This window comes from Leptonotus elevatus, chromosome 1 (genome assembly GCF_054856555.1).
Source record: "Leptonotus elevatus isolate MCC_2025b chromosome 1, RoL_Lele_1.0, whole genome shotgun sequence".
Lineage (NCBI taxonomy): Eukaryota > Metazoa > Chordata > Actinopteri > Syngnathiformes > Syngnathidae > Leptonotus > Leptonotus elevatus.
In genome coordinates this window covers 49811265-49837455 of record NC_141239.1, presented here as the reverse complement: position 1 = coordinate 49837455, position 26191 = coordinate 49811265, and the positions used below count along the sequence as shown (strand labels likewise).

At 41.5% G+C, this 26191-nt stretch overlaps 1 protein-coding gene across 7 annotated transcripts in view; it reads right to left on the bottom strand.

The window, feature by feature from the left end:
* LOC147184264 (RNA binding protein fox-1 homolog 2-like) overlaps positions 1-25927 on the bottom strand; it is a 54300-nt gene extending 28373 nt beyond the window's left edge. Inside the window, exons 1-2 of one of the 7 annotated variants that reach the window (XR_015093987.1) lie at positions 25034-25927; positions 14080-14130 (exon numbers count right to left, since the gene is read on the bottom strand). Coding sequence is in view for 6 of the 7 variants with exons in the window: in XM_086067136.1 (XP_085923262.1) it covers positions 14080-14130; positions 25034-25267 (285 nt within the window). In the remaining variant the exon portion in view is untranslated. Of the gene's footprint in view, positions 1-9137; positions 9803-14079; positions 14131-25033 lie in introns of those variants that run through there. The other 6 variants (XM_086067136.1, XM_086067141.1, XM_086067128.1 and 3 more) reach the window with 6 other exon arrangements.
* Between the last annotated feature and the right edge of the window lie 264 nt (positions 25928-26191).

The window sequence follows — 26191 nt, the reverse complement described above, 5'->3', positions numbered from 1 at the left end:
GTGGGTCCTAAATGTTAACGTGGCCAAAACATGCCGGATTAAAATAAAATAAAATTAAATTTTGCTATATTGCCGTCAATGTTACATCCTCAGTGAGAAGTATATGTCCGCGACCATAAATAACCTCATACGGGGTGATTGTTTCCTCACCGTGTCATCACATTAGTTTGAACCCTTCCAAAACCTCTAGTAGTATAATACATTTCTTATTCATTGTCAGCTGGTCTATGCCATGAACCTAATATGTTGTATGCTAAACTGGTAGCTGCTCAGGTGAAATTTATATTTGCATTTGAAATTTCCCCATTGGAAACGTTTCTAGAAAATAATATACATTTTGCTGCGATACACAATTTGAATTTAAGAAACAAAAGGCTGTGGCCTGGGTGACGCCTAGAAACACTTCTCCAGACAGGCTTTTTAATTACAGTAACTAAGATGCTTTGCCGCAAAGCAAATGAGCTCTGTCCCTCTCTTTCCCTAATCCAATAGCCTGCTCACTGTTTAGCCGCAGTGGCCGTTGACAGCCAGCTGAGGATTTAGACCCAGCTGCACCAAAGACAGTTACGGTGTGCTATGCTCAGAAGATTGAGCTGTAGTGAGTGATGAAGCAGCAGTTCAAAGAAAAACATCTAGTCTTATTGAGGTGGGGGTCTGATCACATGCTTGGAAAAGATGAAAATTTTGAATGTGTTTTGCAGCTTCTACTCTCTGTCACCTTGAGAAAAGGAACAGAAAACTGTGGTCAGAGCTATTTTCCCTTGACTACAATTTGACATCAAACCCCGAAGTTCTGTTTCCACTGCATTGTACTCACTCAGTTGTCCACAGCTGTGATTGGCTCTATCCGCCTCATTTTGGAGTGTTTGATTTCCCACTACAAAAGAGGTCTGCTTCAGTCGCGACTGCAAACTGCTGATCTCACAAGTGTCAATACTGTACGCAATAAACGCATCAGTCGAATATACGCTAACAAGCATTGACAAAGGTGATCATGAGGTCTTCCTAATTTCAAATGTAGGCTTTAAACTTGGACTTTGCATTTAAAAGTGAATCGCACATCACAATTGCGTTTAAATGAACAAAAAGCTTGTCTGGATGGGAATTTTTTTCTTGTTATGCCGTTGCAGAAAATGGTCAGTTACAAAACTCCACATATTTTGACGTGATCATTTTGAATAACTTCAATGGGTCAACCATTTTTATCCCCATTATTCCAGCCCATTTGATTGATAGTTGGCGATTGACGGCAAACTTAAAAAATATTGACGGAAGCCCCTCCCCATCAGTCAATATAATCAGTGAGAGACACTCACTTAGTTGTGTGTGCAATGTCTCTCAAGCAGGGTTGGGAATAAACACTGTGCAGTCAATAAGGTCATGGACTAAACATAAATAATTAAACTCACCTCCGTTGTGCCACATAGAGTACCAGTCATTTCAACCTGAGTATGAAAATCATTGTTTTCACTCCATGACAAGTACTGTAAATGGCTGGGATGTCATTGTTTGTAGTGCGGTACACAGTCACGGTTTTATTAAGTGAAATGCATTAAATTGACACAATCTTGCTCAAAACATTCATGATGCATGCAGGAACAAACTTAAAGTAATAAAAAGCAGTGATTTTGATTAAAATGGTTAAGTATTAAGAGATGTTTCTGTCATTATGCTTTTTAACTCTTTGACCGCCATAAACGTTATAAAACGTTTAGCATAAACCTACGGAAGGGCGCCGAGGACGTTAAAAGACGTTCACTATGTTTTTTTTGTTTTTTTTTGGAAACGGGTGGCGGAAAGCCTTGGGCAGCTGTGCTGAAAGTATCAGGCAGATCTGGTTAGTATAAGGACTCGTTTTGGCCCCTAGATGGCAGCGATGACTCTCTTTGCACAAGGTTGGATGGGCCGCCCACCGTGGGCGTCAGTAGAAGACGTGAGGCGGAGCTAGAGTGTTGAGGAGTCAATGGCTGATGAAGCCACAATGGCTGACCAAGCAACCGGTTGCAAGCAGCTCACGCTTGAGCATTTTTTTCAAAGACGGAAAGCATCGATCAATACTAAAAAGCGCATTGATGTCGACGATGATGATGACTCCGAGCTTGACGCCAAAGTTGGAAGCCTTGACGCGACCGTTATGATCACGTAGTAAGCCTCACCGGCTAAGCGCGGCTAGCGCGGCTAAGGCCGGAAAACGCGCACAATAACCGACCGGGTACTTCTACACAATCGGACATTCGATCGGGCGATGGAGAGTTGGCATCGACCAATGCAGATTGATGATGATGATGATGGTGAATCCCGAGGTTGACGCCACAGTTGGACGCCACAGTTGGACGCGGCCTTTATTCTCACGTCATAAAGCTTCACCGGCTAGCTCTGCTAACGCCGGAGCTTTCACATGCGGACATTTTGTCGGACAATGAAGAGTACCCGAGTCCAATGCATATTCATCGGAGGAGCGGGTACAGTCTGATCACGGAGAAGACACTGGTTCTGGACTACGATGCCACCATGAATGGAGTGGATAAGATGGATCAGAACATCTACCACTCGGTATAGCAACTGAAGGACATGAGGAAGCCAGACGTAACACCACCGTAACGTAACCGTAGCATGATCCTGATATTAGACTTGATGGCAACACACACTGCAGTATATACTTGCTATTCCCCGGAAAAAACGGCCTGCAAGAAAGTGGAGCTTTTGCACGCGAAGAGGCAATCTGTTGTGCAAATGCTGTTGCGTCTCCTTGCACGCAGGGGAGAAAAAACAAAAAGAAAAACTGTCGTTGAAACATCCACATATTTGTAAATAGCACCACAGTTGCACACATTTGTAAATAGTTTGCCAAATTGTTGTCAAATTGTTACACTGTTGAATGTAAATAAACGTATTTTGCTATCAAAAAACACTTTTTCATTCTTGGTGGTAGTGTTTTATAGAAGTAAAGCACTATTTAGGTGTTTGTGGCATCATTCATGGACAAAAAGAAGTGTAAAATTCACTAGAATGCATGAAATAATATCGTTTCACTAAAAGCTTGATTTCTCCGTATTTGAGTCCAAAACAATGCCACCATGTCACGTGACTGTGTCAAGCCAAGCCAATTTAGTATTTTTTTTATTTTTACACTCCAATTAATTACGCTTTCTATTAACAGCAGCTGCAGTCTAGGTTGAGATTTTTGAGCAAGTAATGCTATTTCTGTTTTTTAATAAATAGTGAATGTGCAGATTTTTTGCTGAGAGCCCATATAAGGTAATCTGCCAAGAGAAGACTACAAAGAAGAAGAAAAAGACAAGGAAGAAAGTGGCGTTTGGCCATTGTGCTATTTTTTTTATATATGTTTTTAATGGATAGGTTACCAGCAAGAGAGGCAGAAGTTTGTCACTGACGAAAGTGCCAACTCCCTAAATGTGAAACCTTGCGCCTGTGTAGCGTCTGAGGCGCTCCCAGCAATGCTTTGCGGCACTGGGGATTGAAATGGTGTTTGAAATGCATGTTCTTTGTAAATTATTCCGTTAGTTAGTGGTCCAGTTGTTTTATTGGTGGTGCTTTCTAGTTTGTTGCTACGTGGGGATTTAATTTTGCCGTGACACCGTGACTGTGCATCACATGGGAAAGAATGACTTGCCTGCATACTGTGTTGCTTAACAATGTGGAACAAGCCTTCTGAAGTAATTTTAAAGCAAATTATCCAAACCTGCCTGAAATTTAAATCAGTCATTTAAATGGAAAAAATGTGCAATAGGAACAACATTTAACAGCAAAGACAAAAGTTTACAAGCTGAATTTCAACAACCGACTCAAAGTAAAAGTAATGTGCGCTGCGCTACATGGACTGATGGCTCAAAATACTCTAAAGGAAAGTTAAGGAAAAGGGAAAAAAAACTAGCATTCTCTAATGGATGTTTGTCTGGCTTTAGCACAAGTGTTGCGTAAAGAATTTAAATGTGGCTAATAGGTACCGATACATTTAAAATGAAATTAACTAGTTGTATAGCAAATACATAATAAATCAGCAGGAATTTAAAGAAACTGCTATTACAAATCACACATAGTTCTATAATAGAAACTATTCATGATTAGCTTTTCCTTTCCACCTAATGTACACACAGTAGAAGCCCAGTTTTACCTGCGACGCCATATGTTTTTCCATATGCTGAACCACAGTGCTATAGTTGCTGAACGTGGCACCCACTGACACCAACTCATCAATCAAACAATTCCCATACAGGTATGTCCGCTGTAACTGAGCACAGTTGCATGGCATAGGCTGGATATACGTTCTCCTGCACGCATGTCTTTTCCAGCAGTTGGAGAAGAAAACCCCAACCCTACCCTTCCATTCAAAGTACTGACCCCCAAAGTCACTCAAAACATCTTCACTGTAATGTCCATCAAGTAACGGATAATACCCATCTCCTTACATGGTCAATTTAGTGAAGAAGCCCAAGTCTCCTTCCTCTCTGCGAGCCAATCACAAGACGTTGCGCAGCAGTTCACTTGTTCACACTCAGAAATGACAAGAAATCTTTATTCGACAAGAAAGATACTAAATAGAAAACGACTGAAAAATATGAATTGCATGCCGAAGACCATTCTACCAGCTCTTCTGCTCGTCCAGGGGAAACGCCTATAACACTGTAAAAATAGGGTGTGATATTTACTTGAAAACACCTAATAAAGATTTATGCACTTTAAATGTTTAAGTAAATGTTACCAGGAGATTCACTAGAATTTCTGATGTGAAAAAAATACTACATTTTGATGGCTGAATCCAAAGCTCAGCGGTTATATGCTACAAACACCGACCGAGCACACACAACGTCGTTACGGCAGATTGATTGACGGGATCTAGAACCAATCGTTAAGATGATCCACCCGGAAGACGCAGCGACAAAAGATTCTTGAATACACATTTAAGATGTCAAACAGTACTTTTTCCCAACCAAAAATAGTTCAGGAGCAAGTCTTCGTTTATCATCTATATTATTATCAGAGTAGTGAGTGCTGTAAATGACACTGTAAATTGTAAATCATCAAGCAATATATTTTCTGATGATGAAGAGCTGCCAGTTCAAGTGGAGATTATGTTTGGGTGTAGGCATGGGCCGATAACCGGTTTAACGTGGTTTTATACAAACCAAGGTATCAATTAGGGATGCTCGGATCCGATACGTGGATCGGGTATCGGCCCAGATATTGGAAGGGAAAAATGGATCTGGCATTTGTCAAAATGGTCTCGATCCACAGAGGCTTATCTCCTGGGCGCGCTCACGTTCATGTCTCCAATGACGAGGTGAAACGGGGTTATGGTGAGGTAAATATTTCCACTTTGCTAAGTTGGCACAGTCAATGTCTGTCAAAATTGCACTGGGGGAATATCGGAAGCCATTTGGCAGGAAAGCAGGCCCCGCGTCGCCAGCTAGCGGAAGCCGTTCGGCAGCGAGAAGCCGCCTCCTTGCCACCGGCTCGCTGCCTCAGTCCTCGCGAGTGGCGAGCCGGCAGGCTTCATGGAAGGATGGCCGAGTGGGAAGCGGCAACAGAGTTTGCCGAGGCGGGCGAGACAACGAATAATGTAATTAATTATGCCTGTTGTAATGGCATTTTGTACATTAAGGTGGCATTTGGTGATCTTCTATTTTCTTAAACTATTTAGAGCAAAACAGCATGTAGCCTATGAATATTTCTTTACATGCAGACATGAAAGACAGAAGCAAGTGGCGCGAGAGCCTTGGCCACATTGAAATCATTTTGTGAACAGGAGCGGTTGGAATCAGGTGAGCCGTGGCCACATTATGCACAGTTGAAACATTAACACTGCTTGAATGTAAGAAAATAAAAGTGTACCGTCACTTAAGTAATGATTACATTCATTCAATATGCATTCAGTACATGTATTAAAAATATTGAATGAAAATCATACTCCAATAAATGTTCAAAAAAATATTTCAAAGACATTAAAAGAACATTTAAAAGCATTTGAGTTTTTTTGTGGAAATATATTGAATATTATTGGGGGGACTAGTGCAAAGACAATTTAGTATGGATCGGATCGGTATCGGCATCGGCATATACCAGGGCTGGACTGGCCATCTGGCATATAGGGCAGATGCCCGGTGGGCCAGTGCTCTTTAGGGCCGATGTGGTGCTATTCAATGATTATTTTCCTCAGTTTTACCCCGACCGGCCCACAATTTAGAAGGAGCAGCCCATTCATCCATTTACAATATAGAGATCACACTGAACCAATCAACATAAGTGGTAGAGTTACGTCGTAGACAAGGGCGGTCAGGAATCAGGCTGAGCCAGCGGAACTAAGTCAAAATGCCAGGGCCGATTATTTGTGCCAGTCCAGTCCTGGCAGATAATGAACTCAAGGTATCGGTATCGAATCGGTAATGAAAAGAGTGGATCGGAGCATCCCTAGTTTCAATAACCGCTAATACTGTCTGTCACCATAATGAACTCTTGCTTAAATGAGCCAATTGAAGTTAATTGCCTTCTTTCTTCACCTTCTACAGCGAGTGCACGTGCAAGGAGGAGGGAAGAAGGGAGAGAGGTGGGGGTGGGGATAAGGGGAGACGCTTATTGTCCTTAAAATAAAATAAAATAAAAAAATAATAAGTGTACATGTGTAGTTGCAAGCGTGTCCCCAAGGACAATGAGTAACCTGGGGTATGTTCTTAAAATAGCTCACCATTGATGACACTGTGACTTGCTAAGAAGAATCCAAACAAGAAAAATTTCAACATTTTGGTACCAAATATTCTGTATTTAGTTTAGAAATGAAATAGAATGTGTTGAATGAAAAAAAAGAAGCTGTTTTTATTTATCCAAATATGTTTTTAAAGTACATTTTAGAGCTGTAATTTTAATACCGTGATACCGCAATATTTTTGCACACGGTTATCATACCGTCAAAATCTAATATCGGCCCATGCCTAATTGGTGCAAACTAAAACGTATTTTCCATCAAGGCCAACTATCGGTCAACAAATGTCCCTGACAAAGGGGTACTGAAAAGTAAAATGGACAATTGACAAGGGAAATCAGTGTTTCCCACACCATGCTAATACTTGGGTGGGCCACCCAAGTAAATTGGCCACCACCTAAGAAGTTTTCAAGGAAATTTATTAAAAATATATTTAAAAAGAAAAAAAAGTGTTGCGACAGGGTATACCGCATGTAATGTTAGTTCGCCGTCACTCACTTGTGGATCGTGAGGCTAGAGGAGAGGTAGTAAGAGGACTGCGACCCACCTCCAGTTCAACCCTCCTCCCATCCCACCTGTCGGAGTCCACCCACTCAAGTAGATTTCAAATCTGTGGAAAACACTGGAAATGCAATAAAATATGGGCTTTATAACCCAACTTGGACAGGCGTCAACTCTGCCATTTGAATGTGCTGTATACTGTAGTTTAGTGTAGCTCTGAATCTGATCTGGAATAACAGCTTTGATTGTTTTTGTGTTTCCAATAAACTTGACGGCGGTATTCTTGTACTAGTCTTCAGTGTATATATGGCAACACAGAGGGTAGCACACCAGGGTGAGGATCTTGTGTAATTATATGAGAAATGGAAAATTAGCTAGTATTTCCATACAGCACCATCATTTTGCTAAGTAACCGATGGATAACTGATAACGCGCATGTTGAGTTTGTACATCAGTTCAACAGAACACAAGGAGCGATGGGTTTCACTCTGTTAACTGCATACTTTTTGCTCACTAGTTAGGCATCACGGAATCAATTTATCTGACAACAAGGCCATGCCGATAAACCAAACTAAATATCATAAACATTTGTTCAGTCTTTACCTATTAGATTCAGACTAGTAGGAATCAATTAAAGAGACTTAACGACGTACAGACCATTTGCACAAGTCACCACTAACTTGACTACTAGCAAAATCACTCATTTGTTAATACTAATGACTTAAAAGTCAAATTCTGGTGCTGTATGGAAATACTAGCTGATAAGGTGTATTTTGTGATGTGTGAACGGGATCATTCCCTCATGGGACATTTAAAGGACGGAAAAGTGTTAAGCCTTCAGCTCCAATTGCCTATGGGGGGAAAAATAGCGGAGATTGTGAGGAAAATACAGGACAAACTAATGTGTAACACAAGGAGGAACAACATGGAAAAAGAGACCAAATAATTTTCACAAACGAAAGCAGTGACATATCAGGTGGAGTTTCGAAATTAAATACAGCAAAAAATATATACAAACAGAATCCAACAAAAGGGTGACAAAGTGTTTTTACAACCAACAGTTGCAGATGATAGCTGTTGCAAACTATCAGAAACGTCTTCTCTCTACAATGGAAATGTGTGTCACAACAACAGGACCTTGGCACCTGTCAGCATCAATCCAAGGACACGAGTTTAAACTGCATAGAAGTCTTTGTTGACCATGTTGGATTGCCTAACAACAATGTAAGCACATTATATCACACAGTATACTGTACATGACACAGTGTGCAGTCTTACCAATAGTGCATACTTGTCAGCACTGTTCATTAAAGCAACTTTAGCTACCACATTTAACCTTACACAGGGCTTGTAAAACCCCAAAAGCAGATAAGAAGACATGCTAGAACAGAGCCATGAAACAGCTCTAATCCCCAGGCTTCTAGCTGCCATGAAGCACAGACACATAGCAGTGAGGCGTGCAACTGAAATCAACTGTATAAACATTGAATGCAACAGTGTTGCTAATAAAAATAGAACAGTGCTCTTTTGCAATCTTTGATCTAGTTAAGGTTTATCTATTAGCGATGTACAAAAAAATCTGCAACAACAACTGAGAAACGGGTATCTAATGAAAGTCATAGTGTCTGTAGCGAATGCTAATTTATAGCATCCATCCCTAAAAACAGTTGACTAAAAAGAGAGAAAGAAAGACACTGTAAAGGCAGATTAAATCCAAACAGCTACTTGCACGGCATAAAATGAGACTTAATACAGCAGACAACTACATCTTCATTTACACCATTATATAATTTTCATTGCCTTAGGTAGCCAGCCACATGAAGACACTTTAGATCAAATTAACGAACACTCTATTTTTGTTCTCTTTTCCAGTCCCAACGCTAAGCAGCAAGTTGCTATGCTGTGTTTAAGATCTTACCAGCAGTGCCGTTGGGTAGTATAGCCCCATCATTGTCTGACCTGGCACAACAACTCTTGACCAGCTCTCCACTTTCACGGTCTCTCTCGTCTCCCCTTCCTGGTGCGTCTCTACCTCCCCCCCTGCTCCTCTGCTCCTTGGCCTGGGCTCCAGGACCATGAGCAGACAACGGCTTTAGTCCACGTCAGTCTTCACATTCAAATTCTCCCTCGTCCACTCCTCCTTCCCTTCGCGGTGTCGCTTCTTCCCAACACGAGCCTTTAATGCCTGTCACTGTCTTCCTCTTTTTCTTCGTCTCACCAGCCGGCTCTGCTGCTCTGATCCCTTCAGGCCTTAGCGTCTCTCCCCGCCTGATAGCAAGAGACGAGACTCTCCTCTCCTTCTATTGCTCTCTTCCCTCTTTCCTGTGTCTGTCTATCATTCACTTGCTCATGTTACACGTCGCGCTCTTCCCCCTGCTTCCACTTGTTCCCGCCTCTCTTTAAAACCTAACCTCCTTCTCAGCCTTAGTCTCAGAACATCCATGTAGCCAGCTAAATCTTCACTGGGTTGGAATCTGAAAGGATGCACTGCAGTCTTCTCAATCCCCTGGTGAGGAGAAAACGGGAGGGAAGAAAAGGCTTTCTTCAATTCACACTGGTAGTGCAGAAGGCAACCCCCACTGCATTGCAGCTTTTTTAGATGATTTATTTATTGCATGACAGCTCGTCGGCTCCAAAAAAGCAGCAGCAGCTAGCTACGAGGGCAGTCTGAAAAGACCTAGCTGGCTGTGTGGGTAGGCTCTATGCTCACCATCATCTGCAGCAGTTGCGTTCACAACAGATGGGAGACTCAAAAATGAGGGAATACCAAACCTCTAAACCCCAACCTGACGTTAATCTTTAGCACACTGCAATGCATCGTTATTCTAGATGCGGCTCCACCTGTCCAAACACCGTTTTGTTGCAGAGATGAGAGGGCAGTTTTCCGCACCGCACTTCCATATGCAAGGGATGGAGCACTGCGGAAAGAAGCCCCGATGCCAAGCTTTCAGACATCTGCTGAGTCTGGCTGGAACTGAGTCCAGAGGGATGGAGGAAGGGCGGGATCAGAGTAGGAGGTGGTGGTGGGGGGAATACGTATTGGGAGGGAGTTGTCCAGGGTGGGAGCAAGGACAATAGGGCAGTGGATGCGAGCAACAGATAACAGGATGAAGCGATAAATGGATAAAGGGCTGAGTGAAAAGAATGAGCGAGGGATGACAGGATTAGGGTTGTAAGTGAGGAGGATGAGAGGATGAATGAGGGATGATCTGAAGATTAAGCACACAGACTGAATTTTGCGATAAACACATGCAAACAAATGCACGTTATGCACACACTGGTGTGCTGCTGTGATCATATGCTGGTTGGCACACAGAATCAAGCGAAACTCATCAGCAAACGCACAAAGGCTTTTCTCAACAAACATCATCCATAGATAATCAACATACTGTGTGACGTGCGTTAAGTTTAAAATGAATCAAAACCAGTAAAAATGTGTGAAGTTCATAACCACTATGGTAGACCATAGAAATATGAAGGGAAATTGCTACGGCATCCAACTAGGACTGGGCAATAAATCAAATTAATTAGATTCATTGTCATTTCAAAAATCCAATTGCGAAAATGTGCTTAATCGTGAAATCAAATTCTGATTAGTGCACCGAGTTCCGGAGACGTTTTCCAAGCTTCGGGGCAAATGTTGCTGCGCCATCGCACGTTTCTGATTGGTGGTCTGGTTCACACTAGTTCTTGGTTGGCTGCTGGCCTGTGTTGGGACTGCGGGGGGGAAGAGAGTTGTTGCTGTATGTATTCGAATGTGTATATGGAAGAAGTGAATAAAAAGAGATCTGTCAAGTGGGCTTTGTTTGGTGGAGGACCCAGTCGCAGGGAAGCAGGGCAAGGAGGCGAAGGTGAAGTGCAAAAAGGGATTTTAATTTCTACGAAACAAAAAGCGAGATCCAAATTGCAAGGAAAAACAAAACATGGGGGGAAACACCAAGGCAAAAACGGGCAGCATGACATGAGGGAAAAGACAATGAACCAACACAGACAGAGTGGAGACAGGAGACTAAATACACAGACGCTAATGACACAACAAGACACACCTGGGGCAAGACACAAGTGGCTGAGGGCACTGATTGGTTCACACGAGGAAGGGCAGGATTACACACTTAACAAGACCAAGGGAGAACACACAAGGAAAACAGAACCCAAACATGACAAGATCAAATGAAACGCAAGACTGCAGTGTAACCTCCTGTCTCCTGTAGTTCATTTTGTTTACCCCGTTTGGACCCCAACCCATTTGGCAATGTGTAGCGACCGAGTGCTATCTGCGGAGACGACTCAAACTCCGGCGGTACTTCGTAAATGGCATCAGCTTAAAGTTGAGACATGCTTACAGGGCACAATTTAAACTGCAATCTATCAGTTACGCGGTTGTACATGGGAATAGAGCAGCCGCGAGATAATTCCACATCAATGAATCCATGGTTCGGAAGGTGAGGAAGCAAGAAAACGTTGGGTCTTGCCATGATTCTGGAACGATCCAACCGCTGCAGAAGCTTTGGAGCGATCCACCAAAACAAACTGGGAGGCCTGACCGCGCAGCGGTGTGTGAATGGATTGTGAACGCCTGTTTAAAGGCACGGCAACGGATAACGTGAGTACCGTGAGTTAAATAGTTGAATTATAAAGTACAACTGCATGCACTATTTTACTCCAGTTGCCATTTTAAAATGGTAGAATGCTTGTCACCGTATTTTAGCATACATGCTACCATTTGTTTTAGCATGCATGCGCCAAGTATGGTACATTTAGCCACCAGTAGCTCTGCGTGTGTGTGTGTGTGTGTGCGCGTGTGTGTGTGTGTGTGTGTGTGTGTGTGTGTGCGCGTGTGTGTGTGTGTGTGTGTGTGTGTGTGTGTGTGTGTGTGTGTGTGTGTGTGCGTGCGTGCGTGTGTGTGCGCGCGCGCGCGCGCGCGCGCGTGTGCGTGCGTGTGCGTGGGGAGGACGTGTGTAAATTGGAAAAAAGGCAAACTGTCAGTGCAAGATATGAAGTGTAAAATGACAATAATTTCCCCACCCCCCACTTCCCCTTCCCCGGGAGGCCACCCGCCCAAGAAGATTTCAAATCTGTGGGAAACACTGTTCTTTACCTCCTCACTTCCTCCCACACTTGCCTTTTATCATTCCCATAATCACCTTTTGTTGACCTGATAAAACACAAACAAAAACTGGAAAGAATATTTGGTAGAAGGGGAATGACGAAAGCAAAATAAAATACATGAAGCTGACTTTGAACTTGACATTTAAATTCTTTCAGGCGTGCCCTCTTTAAGCTCTTGCCATGGAAGCTAAGAGAGCTGTATTCCCAAGAAAGGAGATGCCAAGTGCAGAGAAAGATGAGAAAGGGACGAGGAGAAAAATAAGCATATATGGGAGGAGGAAATTTCCCATGTTGGGCTGTGAGGAGTCTGCGGGGGGGAGGCGACTCACAGACCAACACTTCCCTCCTGTGGCACTGGCAGAAAGCTACATCCCAACACACTGGAGAAACAAAGTGTGCATGTGCAGGCAGAACTAAAGGTGGGGACAGACAAGCTCTTTGTCATTAGCGCACCAAAATAGAAGTTGCAAATGCATACACACAGATTCATCCCCAGCTCAGTTGGTCTGAGCCGCTGAAAGTGCACTGCTGCACAGAAGTAGATAAGAAAATTGTCAGCCATCCTTCCACAACACTGCACTCATTACCGCAAGCCATATTCATGGGGGAAATGCTTCAAATGAATTGCAGAGTGGAAAAGAAACAATATGAAAGAGAATTGCATGTGGAGGGTGGCGAGCTTACTCTAGAGCAGATGATAACAGCATTGCGATCTGCTGTCTGAGTGTCGGGCCTTTGAAAGAGGAGCTCAATCACAACCAGGTTCTTTCATCCTGTCCTCCAAGAGGCTTCATTTATCAGCTACCAAGCGATGACGCAAGTGGGAAATTAAAGAGTGCCTGGCAGTGTTACACAGCAAAAATACTGCTATAAACAGTGGTTCTTGACCTTGTTGAAGGGAGTGAAGCCCACCAGTTCCTATGTGCATTCACCAAACCCTTCATTATTATTACTCAACTCTATATTTACAGAGCACATTAAATTACAACCGCCGCAGTTTTATTAAGATGGAGCCCAGGGGCAGCAGTTACAGTGAAAACAACAAAGGACTCTGAATTGAACCCTGTGGAACACCATACATTACATTATACACGTGAATTCATCTTGCACACATATGTCCGTCTTTTTGCTTGACACACTCCGTAGTTAGTATGGAGGGATTGCAATAACAAATAAATCACATGACGTACCATCACAACAGCTATAAGTCGACCACTAAGCACACCAAATTCCCTGCAGCACAGACAGGCCAAACAATGTGGCGTAATCTCCTGCAGCCAATGATGGTCATCACAAAACATTTGAGTCAGGTGCGTGTTTTAATCTCTGCCAAACTCCTGAGACTGATTTACCAAACCCCTGAGGTTTGGGAACCCAAATTAAAGCTGCTCCATGTAGGATTTTGCCCAAACATATATTTACAATAGCCTTTACATTTGACCATTTATGACTCAAACATCTTCTAATTAGAAGAGTGACACCTTAGCTGTTCACAATGGGGACTGCAAGCCTCTGGCCAATAGTTTTCTGACTGTGCTCGTTTTTCTCACCCTCTGTCTGCGGATGTGACATCATGCACGCAAGCTATTCATTTATTTTTAGCAAACCGTGCGTTTAAGAAAAGTGCTCTGTATTATCTCAATTTAGAAGGATAGCCTGGGTGGACAGAAACATTCTGAGGTATGATGTATGTCCTATTTGAAAACGTATTTCTTGTCATAAAGCTTTGCAAGAATTCACTAGTCTCTTACCTGATTGTGAGGTGTGTATCCATGGAAACCGGGATTTAATGGCTCATTGTTCTGAAAGAGAAAATAGGAGGGGCAAGAGTGCAAGAGGTATGTTAGTGGCTGTAGAAAAGGAGAGGGCTTTTTTTATGTATGTTTGCATAGATAGAGATTTTCGGATCAATGCTTCTAAGAATCAGCTTACATTGGCGCAGAATAAATCTAATATATATATATATATTTTTTTATACATCCATATTGCCCCATGCAATATGCATATCGCAAAGACGTGCATTAAGTTTCATATGAAATCGTATGCTTTATGTTTTTATCTGAAGTTGACCAGTCAGACGCAAACTTAAATAGGCATCACCATCCAATAGGTGAACATTATGTAGAGGAATTACAATTAATTAACAAAGAATACCGTACATTAAGCTTGTTTATTTTGCCACATGAAAACAATGTTATTCTTTCATTAGATAATAAAAATATTATTTCTTTAGGTACGTACATGTTAAATATCGCAATAATATCACAATATTCAACAACTATATCGCAAGTTTTTCCAATATTGTGCAGCCCTAACAATTTTTTTTTAACGCACTTTGGTCAAATGGTAGGAACAGTGTTAACAGCCTGTATACTCCTAATAAAGAGTGCAGCTTACAAACATCTTACATCCCTCAATTAATCAATCGCTAGGCTACTCTCAAAACAGAACAGCACCTAACTCCTCTCAAACTGTCCGATCCTGCCCCAGAAACCATTGCTGAGGTTTTTTGTTCAGTAATTAATTTTAATTAGATTATTCTTGTCCCTTGTCCCGTCTTTTCTCGCCAACTATTATCCTGGTGTTATTTTGTCCTAGTTAGAGAAACTATTGTTTGCTGCAGAGCGAGGTGAGAAGGAGGCAAAGGGGAACAAAAGAGGAGGGGGCATTAGAGCAGGACTGGAACAATGGGTGAAAGTTAACTAAACGCTGATATTTTGACAGCAGACGGACAGAAGACACGAGTGTGGTACTGCCTGCTGGCATGCCTTGCAGAGAAAACATGACCTCCTATTGAGACTCATGCCATGACAGGAGATGAGGAGGACGCAGAGGAGAAGAATGAGAATGTCGGGGAAGGGATGGCGAAAAAGATGCATGTGCTTATATGGCTTTATGAATGGGGGATGGTGCAGTTGGTGGTCTTTAGAAATATGTGAGGTTCTCTACAGGAGTAAGGATCAGACAAAATGTTCTAGCATGAGTTTGAAAAGAGTAATTCCACAGGACTGACAAGGGCAGATGGGACTTCTGGGGAGGGTCAAAAGACACCCTAACCTCCTGCTACCTGCTGAAGGAATCATTTACTGGGTGGTGACAATCACTCAAATGCAGTGCAACAGTGGCTTCAAAGTATGCACGCTAAGACCAAAACCATATGTGATGAGATACAGATGAGTCGCAGACTGAGCCAGGGGCTCAGTCAAGTCATTTGCAGAAACTACATTGAGGTAAATCAACATTAGCTCACACATATGCAGAATATAGGTTTGCACAACAGTGTTTGTGATACTGTAAAAAATGAGCTCAAGATAGACTCACAAACAACGATGCAAAACTGCTTATTACAAGCATTGCATTAGCCACCATGTTGCATGATGCTTTATAGGAAGCACATACACTTTTTGCCAATACTATTTATTCTTATAAACAGAAAGCACAAATGAAGAAAGACAATGGGACGCACCTTCATTGACTGCGATATAGAAAATTAGAAAAAGAAAAGGAGGGACTTCCCTTAAACCGTTCCCATAAAATTTGAAATGTCTTGGTAAGATGAAGAATTCAGATACAGGGGAACTCTAAGGGGTTCATGCCAACCTAAGTGCCTTATGTGTCCCACAAGGGTTGGTTCACTAAGTGAAGTTTTGGTATGAGAAAAGAGTGGCAAAAACATTATGGATTTTAGACCTGTCCTCTCTCGCTTATATGAAACAGCCTTTTCTTTGTTTCTCTCTCTCACTCTCTACTTCCTGTTTCATCTGGAACCAATTTCCCCCCCTCACGCCTTGTCCCCAGGGGGAACACTCTCCTTGGTGCGCCACATTTAGAGGGGAATGAGCCGGCTCATATTGGACAACACAGTGACTTTGTGAAAACAGCTGGTGGTTAAAGACAGGCATTTTGCGTGCTGCTAACATTACTGGCTCGACTTCAACTGGACTTCCCAAAAACATGAGCGTTATTACATATATAGCATACATATATAGAAAACATTTATGTATTTATTAGGACTAATTATACACCGAAAAATGTATTCATATCTCAATTAAATGTTTAATTGATTATATATAATTACTTTATTTATATATAATTTACTAAAATAATGAGTACATTTGTCAGAGTTAACTGTGTTTTCTCCAGTACCTCACATTAAATAATTTCAAAGTGGAGTAAAATGTTTGTGTTGCACTTCATTTGGGATTTTTTAACAAGCACCTTAAAAAAAAAAAGTCAGAGTCTTGTAGACAATGCGAAATACATCTCTTTTCTCAACTGGATTGCTGAAATGCTCCCATACTGATGCTAAGGGTGTGCGTGTTGCACTACCTATGAAAACCTGGAGAAAAACCTCAATACCAATTAAATCTAAACCTAAATTATACCCGACCATCAAATTATAGAGCTTCGGTTCTGCAGTGGACAGAGCAGAGTGGGAAGAAGAAAAGGGAGGGAACACAGAAGGGTGGGAGGGGGGCTAGACTTAGAGCAACATCTGGAATCAATCTGTTGAGAAATGAGGGAGGGATGGGGTGGATTGAGTGAACGGATGAAAAACGAATAAGGGGATGAAAATAAGGAGAGTGAACCAGAGGAGAAGGAGGAGGAATGCAAGGATAAAGGCAAGAAAAAGAAGGCAGAACCATAAAGTAATGAGACTGGCGAAATGGAGACAATGAGTCATGGGAGAAGAATGCGGTGCGATTTATATTTTCTTAAGGGCTTGGGGGAGGGTTTGTGGGATTATGGTGGCTAAATTTGATACCTGCTTCTCAAACATACACAGTACATGCATGCTTTTTGCCATATGGTCCTGCTTAACAACACTGTGGCTCTTATCTAACCAACTTGTGAATTTTGCGTGAAAATGGATAGATAGAAACTAAAACGAGACAGTAGAGTTTCCACTCAGTCAGTTTCAAAATGCAGTTTGTGCAGGAGGTGGGGCTTTGGAAGACTGACATTCAGAGCTTCAGACTCTGCTTACATGGATCAACAACACACACTCTGGAGGCTAAACTAAAGGGCTCTCGCTCTTGTTTATTTTCTCTCTCACCAACACGCTATTTTAGGAGAGAGAAAGAAGTTACTGGAGCAAATGAGTGCAAGGAAAGAAAAAAAAGGAGCAGCAAGGGTGGCGGAAAGTAAAATGACATGAGGTCAACAGATGGTGAAGGGGTGATGGGCAGTGGGGACAGACAGAGGAGGGGTGTAAATTACAGGGGGTAGTTACAGGAATCATATGAATCTACTTTACAAAATCCACCATAAAAAGAACAAATATCACACCAGTTAAAAAGTCAAAAGAAGAAAATCCAGACAGGTTCAAAGTCAGAGAACAGGTAGGTAGTAGGTCAAAGGTGGAGTGTCGGGCAGCGAGAAAAGCTGATTCTTCGACGCATGAAGAAGCTGGTGACGGGACGAAAACATTCCACCTGAAATCATTAGGTGAATTTAAATTTGTTTCCCCCCCCCCCCCAACAAATGTATACCATTAGTCAGTCAAACATGCTATTTTTACAAATTACTGATCAATTTTAAGTGTTGAAAATGACTTTCTCTCTTTGACAATGCAATGTTAATGGTTGAACAAATATGACGTTTTGGGGGGCTCCGGAAAAGTGATCCTTTTGGAAGTACAATGATTTGCAAATGATTATGAATTGATTCATAAATGTCAGTAATCAATCATTTTATAGTATAGTGGAACAGCCATAATGGAACATGGACATGTAGGAAATAAGCCACAGGTGCAACGACTAACCAAATAACTACTAATCGATTATCAAATCAATCAATAATTATTTTAAATAATCAATTGTTAAGACTCCATGAATTGTTCTAACCCTCTAAATTTCAGCCCATCAACATTAAATAAATATTCTCAAATTCCTACATGAAAACATACATATCTTTGTGTTGAATCAACATTTTTGCCCATTTCTGAATCATAATTTGTGAGTTCTCTTCTTTGCACTATCAATTTGAAAAATGTTGCCGTTTTAAATAAATGACGAGAAACTAAAACATGATTTATCAATTTGAAATTATGTCCAGTTTTGAATAAAGGACTGGAAATTAAAACAATTTGTTTTATCCGATTGTCACCAAAATAATTGAGAGCTTAATCTATCACTAAAATAATCATTAGTTAAAGCCCTAAAGTAAGCCACATGGACGTGAAGAAAGAGTCAAGGTTCATAGACTCATTCAGATTCAAAAGTAAAAGCTCCCAGAATCAAGTCAAACATTTCTAAAATCTCTCAAAAATAAAATAAAAGGAGAAAAAAAATATTTCTACAATCAACTGTCAAACATGATAAAATAATGCTGGTGAAATGGAAAAAAATTGAACAATTGGCACACAAAGAGCATCACATTGTGAATAAGTGATAAAGTTATGTGAAACAAAACTTAATGTTTTGGGGAACAGACCAAACATGAGCCCTAAACGAATCACATGTTCCATTGCAACTTTGATCGCTCAAAATTTGAGACACAAATCAGAGGCTCAGTAGTTTGGCATTTTTTTAAATCTGAATCTTATTGGCTGCACATAACAGCTACAATTTAGAATTTTGCTCGAGGACTAATACTTGCTGCACTTTCCCATGACATTCTTATTTTAAAGAATCTGCTTAAATTACTTGTGCTGTTGTTTGCACGTAACACATTTCTACAGTTATTCATCCGCTTGATCAAAAATAGACCAAAAGAAACAGAAAATTGAATGAAAGAAATGCTTTCAAGTCCTATTTATGACACTGTAGAGCCCATTACTGATGACCTCGTGTGAGGAAAATACTGGATTGACATTTTGCTGCGTGTGTGTGGAGATGGAATCACATATGACAGTTTGGGGGCAGCCGTGGGGAGGAGGCGTATGAGTGTGTAGGGTGGGAGAGTTTGTGTGGGATGGACTTATAACATGTGAGTGTCATGTTAAGGTGGTGAAAATAGTGTGTTAACAAGAACAAATAGGAAGGGGACATAGCTTTGTTTGTTTGTTTGTATAGGAAATGTGACTGGCCTATTCGTGACAACTAACAGAAGACATTGGCTAATAAAACAAGCACGTACGCAGACAAACTGTTGTTTTTAGCTTATCACTGCCGGTTCAAAAGTCAGGTGCGCTGCTGCCTGAGTTACAGCTCAAAGTTTAACAGTAATCTTTAAACAGCGGGAGAAATCAGGTACCAGAAGGCTGTGCGGGCAGCACACATACACATGCTTCAACTAATTAAGCAAGGGAAAGATTTGATTCTCATTATATTGGGCTGTATGACTCCGTAAGCAAAAAATAATGATAATTAAAAAAAAAAAAAAAAAGAAGAACAAGAATAAACTAAGCCTTCCAGCGACACACCTACAATGTAATTTTGTTATTCTACTAACAAGCCACTTTCATCATGAGACCTCACAACTAAGGCTTTGCGATTGGAGCTTTTGATTGCTATTGAAAACACAATTAATAAACACAATTATTCATTTCAATCAAGGTTTAGTGTTCAACTACCAAAACTTAAACAACCAGAATACAGATTACTAGAAACAAAGTAAAATAAAAGCTGTAAAGAACACAATAAAGAAAAATAAATACCAGCAATTCCTGCTTTTTGCATCTTGGCCTATTAGAGCAGAAAGTTGTGATTGAGCTTTATTAATACATGGTTTCCCATATTAGTAAGAATATATTGGTCTGACACTGACTATTGTTATAGTATATGTCTGTATCTGTTATTTGAAAAAATCACTCCCGCAGTTCGATGGCTACATTTTCTATTGTCAAGTGGATTTTACATTGACAGCTATAGAATTCGACAATACAAGCAACTTCATACAATTTCATACACAAGGCAACTCAATGTGCTTGACACAACCAAAAACACAACACCTAAAAGACCATACAAACAGGACATTTGAACATATTAGCAAAACGAAGAGAACAGAAGCAGTTTATTATTACAGCATTGGCACTTCGACGTTTGTACAACGAAGTATGTATTGTATCGAAATATACATTGTGTGTAAATGTTTTTGTTGTGTGCTTAGTTTTACAGTAAACTCCAACTGGGGCGTCATAAACAGCTCAAAGCATGCTCGGAGAGGACAGAATAACATTCGCGCACACAGACACGTGCCGCACAAGCAACAAGCAGTATTCAAGGTGCTTTAACAACGTAAGAACTTGTAAACACACACTGCACCATTTGGCACGTAAATCGTTGCTCTTCAATTCTGTTCTTATCATCATGTTAACCCAAAATCACAATTAAATTTCGATTTATTGACCAGCACTAGTGACCACGCAGTAAAGTGATTGGTTCGTTTTGGAAAGATGAAGAACCAGTCTGATCTGCTTTCACATGAGTACAGTGGACAGATAGAGGGGAACGTAATATGGGGAGGAACTTAATGTGTAAGTGAGTGCCTCAATATTAAGTACTACAGTACTACCCCCCCCCCCTTCTTTTTACACTTGGCTGTTAATGACCTCAAAATATTCTCCGAGCAGGGTTTCAATAAGACAACAGTTTGACGTTACCACCAAATCGGGAAGCGTAGACTACACGAGTACAAAATAAATAAATAAATCAGCTTTTCAAGGGCGATATTCAGAGTGTGTACAAAATACAAGTGTGTGTTTTTCTAGAGGAGGTAACATAAACATATAGGTAACATATGAAGATGTATCTGTGCATATCAAGCAGCCACTCTACTCTGCCTTTCACTGTGTCCGTTAAAGCGATCAGTCTGCTTAATGCCCTCCCCTAAATAAGCTTTGATCTTGTTAGTATGACACAAAGCCTCTTTACTGCCAACGATAGGACAAATCGGCTCTCCGAAACGGACCTAGACACAGAGTTACAACTGTTACTTTGTCTTGGTGAGGACACAAAATAGGGCTGCCCTGAGAAGAACATAATCAGCCAAAAAATAATCATAAACTCGACAGGAAGGAATAAACAAGTGAGATTCTCCGGTTTCAGTGATTGCACACACTAACAGCAGGTAAGGATAATCACAAAGTGGAACGGGACATGGGGGAGTGTGTGGGGGAGGGGTGGTAGCTTGCCTGTGAACCAAGAGTCAATTAGCAATCTGAAAATATGCCTGGGGGAGACTAGAAAGGGTGGGGGGGGGGCTATCAGAGGACAGTTAAAGGGGAGTAGGAGATTGAAGGGGGCGTTTGTATGATTCAGGGGGGAGGAGAGCGAATCAACAAAAGGCAGAAGAAGCGGCCTGCAGCACTCTCATTTATTATTACAGTGTTGATGAGCAGCCAGGAAGGTCAGCGTTTCTTGTACCTCACACCCTCAGTGGGAACACTATAGTAATGACTGGTTGCATCCACGAGCATCCTCTCCACTTATCCTGAGCACATACTCTGCTTCAGTGGTGACCTTTCCACAGTCTGTATTGTGCTATGCTATTGTGCAAGCAAACACAGAAAAGCCCGTATCCCACTGAGGGGCGAACGTTGATTTCTCATCAGGGTTCAGCAGATTTTGGTCAAGGTCGCGACGTTCGCTAAATATTCGCCAGACGTTCGCCTTAATGTTAATGGTTTTTCTTGTCACGAGGAAATTTGGTCCACACATTGCCTTGCGACAAGAAAAAAACATTTAAACTGTTGGTGAACGTCTGGCGAACGTTGTGACATTGAACGAACCCTGACGAGTATTAAACTATCGCTTCACAAATGTACTCTGTAGTATCTTAAATCAGCATATATAAATGTAGGGGAGGCAGTCAGAGACGCATGTGTGATTCAAGGGACGACAAGAAACTTTACAGCTGTAGTAAATTACATATGTACACAAATAAAAACAATCACTTTTTTTCCAGCAATCATTTTGATTAAAACAGTAAGCAGCAGGCCCAATACAGGTGTTTGCAATTATGCTTATTTGGTCGGGCTCCATTCCAATTCGATTTAGAGCAGGGGTCGCCAACGTGGTGCCCTAAGGACCACCGCATGAGAAGCCCGCGGCCACGAGCCTGTTCTAAGAATAGCTAACCAGTGATTGGTAATTGTGATTTTCTAGGAATGCTGTAGAAGTGATTATTTGAAAATATGAACACTGGCAGAGATTTAATTTATTATTTTTTTTAAAGTAGGAATGTTCTATGCCACCTTTTTCAGACAAATACTAGTATGAGTACTCAACTCGACTATAGTTACCAATACCGATACCAAGTACCAACACCACCAGTACTTTCGATATCAGCATCCTTCTGCCAATATACTCACTATCTCTCCTCTGGACATGTCCAAACCATCTCAGTCTGTCCTCTCTGACTTTATCTCCAAAACCTCTAACATGTGCTGTCCTTCTGATGTACTCATTCCTGATTCTATCCATCCTGGTCACTCCCAAAGAGAACCTCGGCATCTTCATCTCTGCCACCTCCAGCTCTGCCTCCTGTCGACTTGATACTGTAAAGAATGTTGCCTATTGATATTTATCTATCTTCTAATTATTGTGAGAAATCATGAATACAGTGTTTCCCACACCATGTTAATACTTGGACGGGCCAACCAAGTAAATTGGCCACCAAGTATATATATATATATATATATATATATATATTTATTAAAGTGTCGCGAGCAGATACACTGCATATAACATTAGTTCGCCGTCACTCACTTGTGGAACATGAGGTTAGAGGAGACGCAAGTAGCAAGACTGAGAACACCCCGCAAACCCCCCATTATATCATATGGTTGGTGTATTTTTGTTAAATGAACATTATTAATTATTAGTGATAACGTATAATAATATTAATGGTAATTTGAGCTAATTTGTTATTTCGGAAGAGTGTTTCAAACTGGTATCCTTTTGCATAAATCAATAGTCAAGAAGTAAATCGTATCTTACAAAAGGTTGGTGATCCCTGCTTCAATTCCTAACTGGAATTTGTTGGTCAACTGTTTTGACTGATTTAATCATTGTATTTTTACATAACAGTTAACTGAAAGGAATTATTGTTTATAATATAGAGATTTTGCCATTTCAAGCAATTGTAGCTAATTGAAAAGTGTTGGAAGAATTTCAGCCACCTAAATCGGATTAATTCGATACATCATCATTTTAAAAATCGAATGGTTGAAAATGTGCTCAATCATGAAATCGAACTTTTTCTTTTGGATTATTAAAAGCTCTTGTTCTTATGTTCTGTTACATTGAAATGTTTTTATAAGTTGTAATTTTGTGGCAGAATGCTGGATGGGTGGTTTACAAGACATGTTTACAATAGCTACCAACTACACAATTGTGACGTTAAAAAAAAACTATGAATGTTAAGTTTATGTTAAAACTCATTTTGAATCAGTATACATTATTGTTGTCTGAACATTTTGCACAGGAATTATTTTTGAATAAACGAAACCTTTAAATAAATGTTTGTTGGGTTTATTAGATTAAAATCAATTAAAATTGTAATCTTCCTGAATGTAAAAATCGAGATTTTATTTTTGGGCCATATCGCCCAGCCCTACTTGAAAGTACTTTTTAATTCAGCTGACATGCTGCCCATTGCCTATACCAATTCATCAGACAATCTCTGCAATCCATCACTTCCCTTTAGTTCTTCATCCTGATCACAGGTGTAGGTAGAAATAATGGAGGAGATCTCCTTTCTTTGTGCACTTCTTTATTTCCCAATAAATCTATCCTGACAGCATCTGTGCTGCAGCTCTTCTTTTTCCAGCAAAATATCATCTCTCTTTGTCCTCGACTATGGCCCTCCCACCACTGTGGTTGGAAATCAATACAAGTGCTGGTCAGGGAAAGTCCACCCCATGCCATGCTGCTTGTTCCCACATCATCTTTCCTGGCGGCTTGTAACCTTCTGCTGTGAAGCATAGCCAGTAAGTGCACTATACAGGACCTCTTCGTTATTGTGCTGCACGACTCAATTACCTGCAGATGACCTCAAATCTCATTCACCTACCCTGCGGCTGCTGCTAATGCTGTTTTGCCGCCTGAATATGCCAAATGCAGCCAAAAAGTGAGATTCTGTCATTGGGATGGTGGCCAAATGAGAGCATATGGAATGTATGAGTGGGATACAGTGCATACACTACACATTTATTTCATTTAAGAAGAGGACATGATTAGGTGCGGATCCTTCGCGGTCTCAGCAGTTGGGTTATGAAAACAGGGGAAGACCAGCATAAAGAGACCCCCCCTGCGCCCCTCTCTCCTTTAGCTAATACCAAAAGGCTCTGTTCTTTGTCTTTCACAGTGGTGACCCCTCCCCCAATCCCCTGTCTGCCTCCCTTTTAACACCTAGCGACAATCAAGGGGAGGAGGTTGAAGGGGTGGAGGCATGGTGCGATTAATAGCACATGCAGAGTGCGCATCAGTTCTTGATGTGGTGACTCACTGTAAATTGCCAACAGCCTTTGTAATCGTGGCCTATGTGAATAAAATATTCCAAAGCGTGCCTCGCAATATGCTCCCCACAAGACACGCAGGAGGAATGGCTCTGATCACTGCTGTTTGTCACAGAAACGGAGCCTGGATCATGTTACCTTTGTCTGGCTCGCTCATGCTCCACACTTGAAAAGCAAGGCACAATTTACGGGTTTTGCACTGGTGCACGGTTAAGAAAAGCGGGCCTGTCAAATCATGAAAATCGGACGACACAATAGACACGGGCGACAAAAGAAATTCGAGGTGACAAATGCAGGCTTACCTGTCCAATGTCGTCTATCCTCGGTCTTTTGCACTCCGCCCCGGTCAGGTCAGTCATGGCAGCGACTGCAAGAGCGTCGGGTTCCGGGTCTCCTCGCTTCATCCCCCGGACCGTCGCCGGACCTCCGGCAGCACTTGTATGCGGCACCGCTGATGTATCGATGTCTATTTCTCGGTCCATTATCCCCCGACTTACGGGTAGCATTATAGATGCAACGTCGGTCGACATTAACATTGGACGGCAGAGAGTCTTCGCTCAGGGAAAAATTGTTGGGCTGTGTTTTTCCCCTTCCTTCTCCTCTTGGCGTTGTCCTCAACGAAGGATCGGATGAATAATACCAAAGTGACTCTAATAACTCATGTATTCAGGCAATTATTTTGTCTTATTGGCGTAGGCTACTCAAGGCGGAACATAATGGCCGTGTCAGGATAATGGATAAAGCACAGCGTGAAGGGCTTTTTCCATCAAGTCAAACGCCGCCAAATTAAGTGACCTAATTTAGTGAAGACACACACGTCCGACTCTTGTCTGTCTGACAAGCTAATTAGCCAGCTAACCTTAGCTAGCTCGCTAGCAATACATTCCGCTAGCTCTCTCAATAAACGTGGCTCGGAGAGAACACTCTCGCTACCAGTGGGAAGAAAAAAGGTTGCAAATTTTCCACGGCTAATGCGTGGACGGCGAGTCTACTGTTTGCGCGCCTAATGGTGGCTTTTCAGTAAACCTTTGTGTCGCTCCTACCAGGCTTTCACTTGATTCCGTCCGTCTCCTTTCACGCCGTGGGCTGCTGTGGAGTGTGGATGTGGCTCCAGCACAATTTCCCCCGATCTGAATCCCACTTGGTGTAAGCTCCTAGTGAGGAGGGAGACTGAGAGGGCTGGTCCACGGTCAGATTGGTATCCATTATCGGGCAAGGTTTGGTTAAGATGACTGGTCTGGGATCAGTGTTTTTGATCGACTTCTGCTCCTTGGACACCGCACTACCTTTTCAGCTCTCCCTCCTATTCCATCATTTTATTTGAATGCCGAGACGTCAATAAAGTATTTAGATTATGTTACTGCTCTTTTTCTCTCCCCCCGTTGCTCATCAAAAATTATATTTGGAGTGGTGAAAATGGGTTAATAAACAAAACTAACGAAACAATAGGAGAAATACGT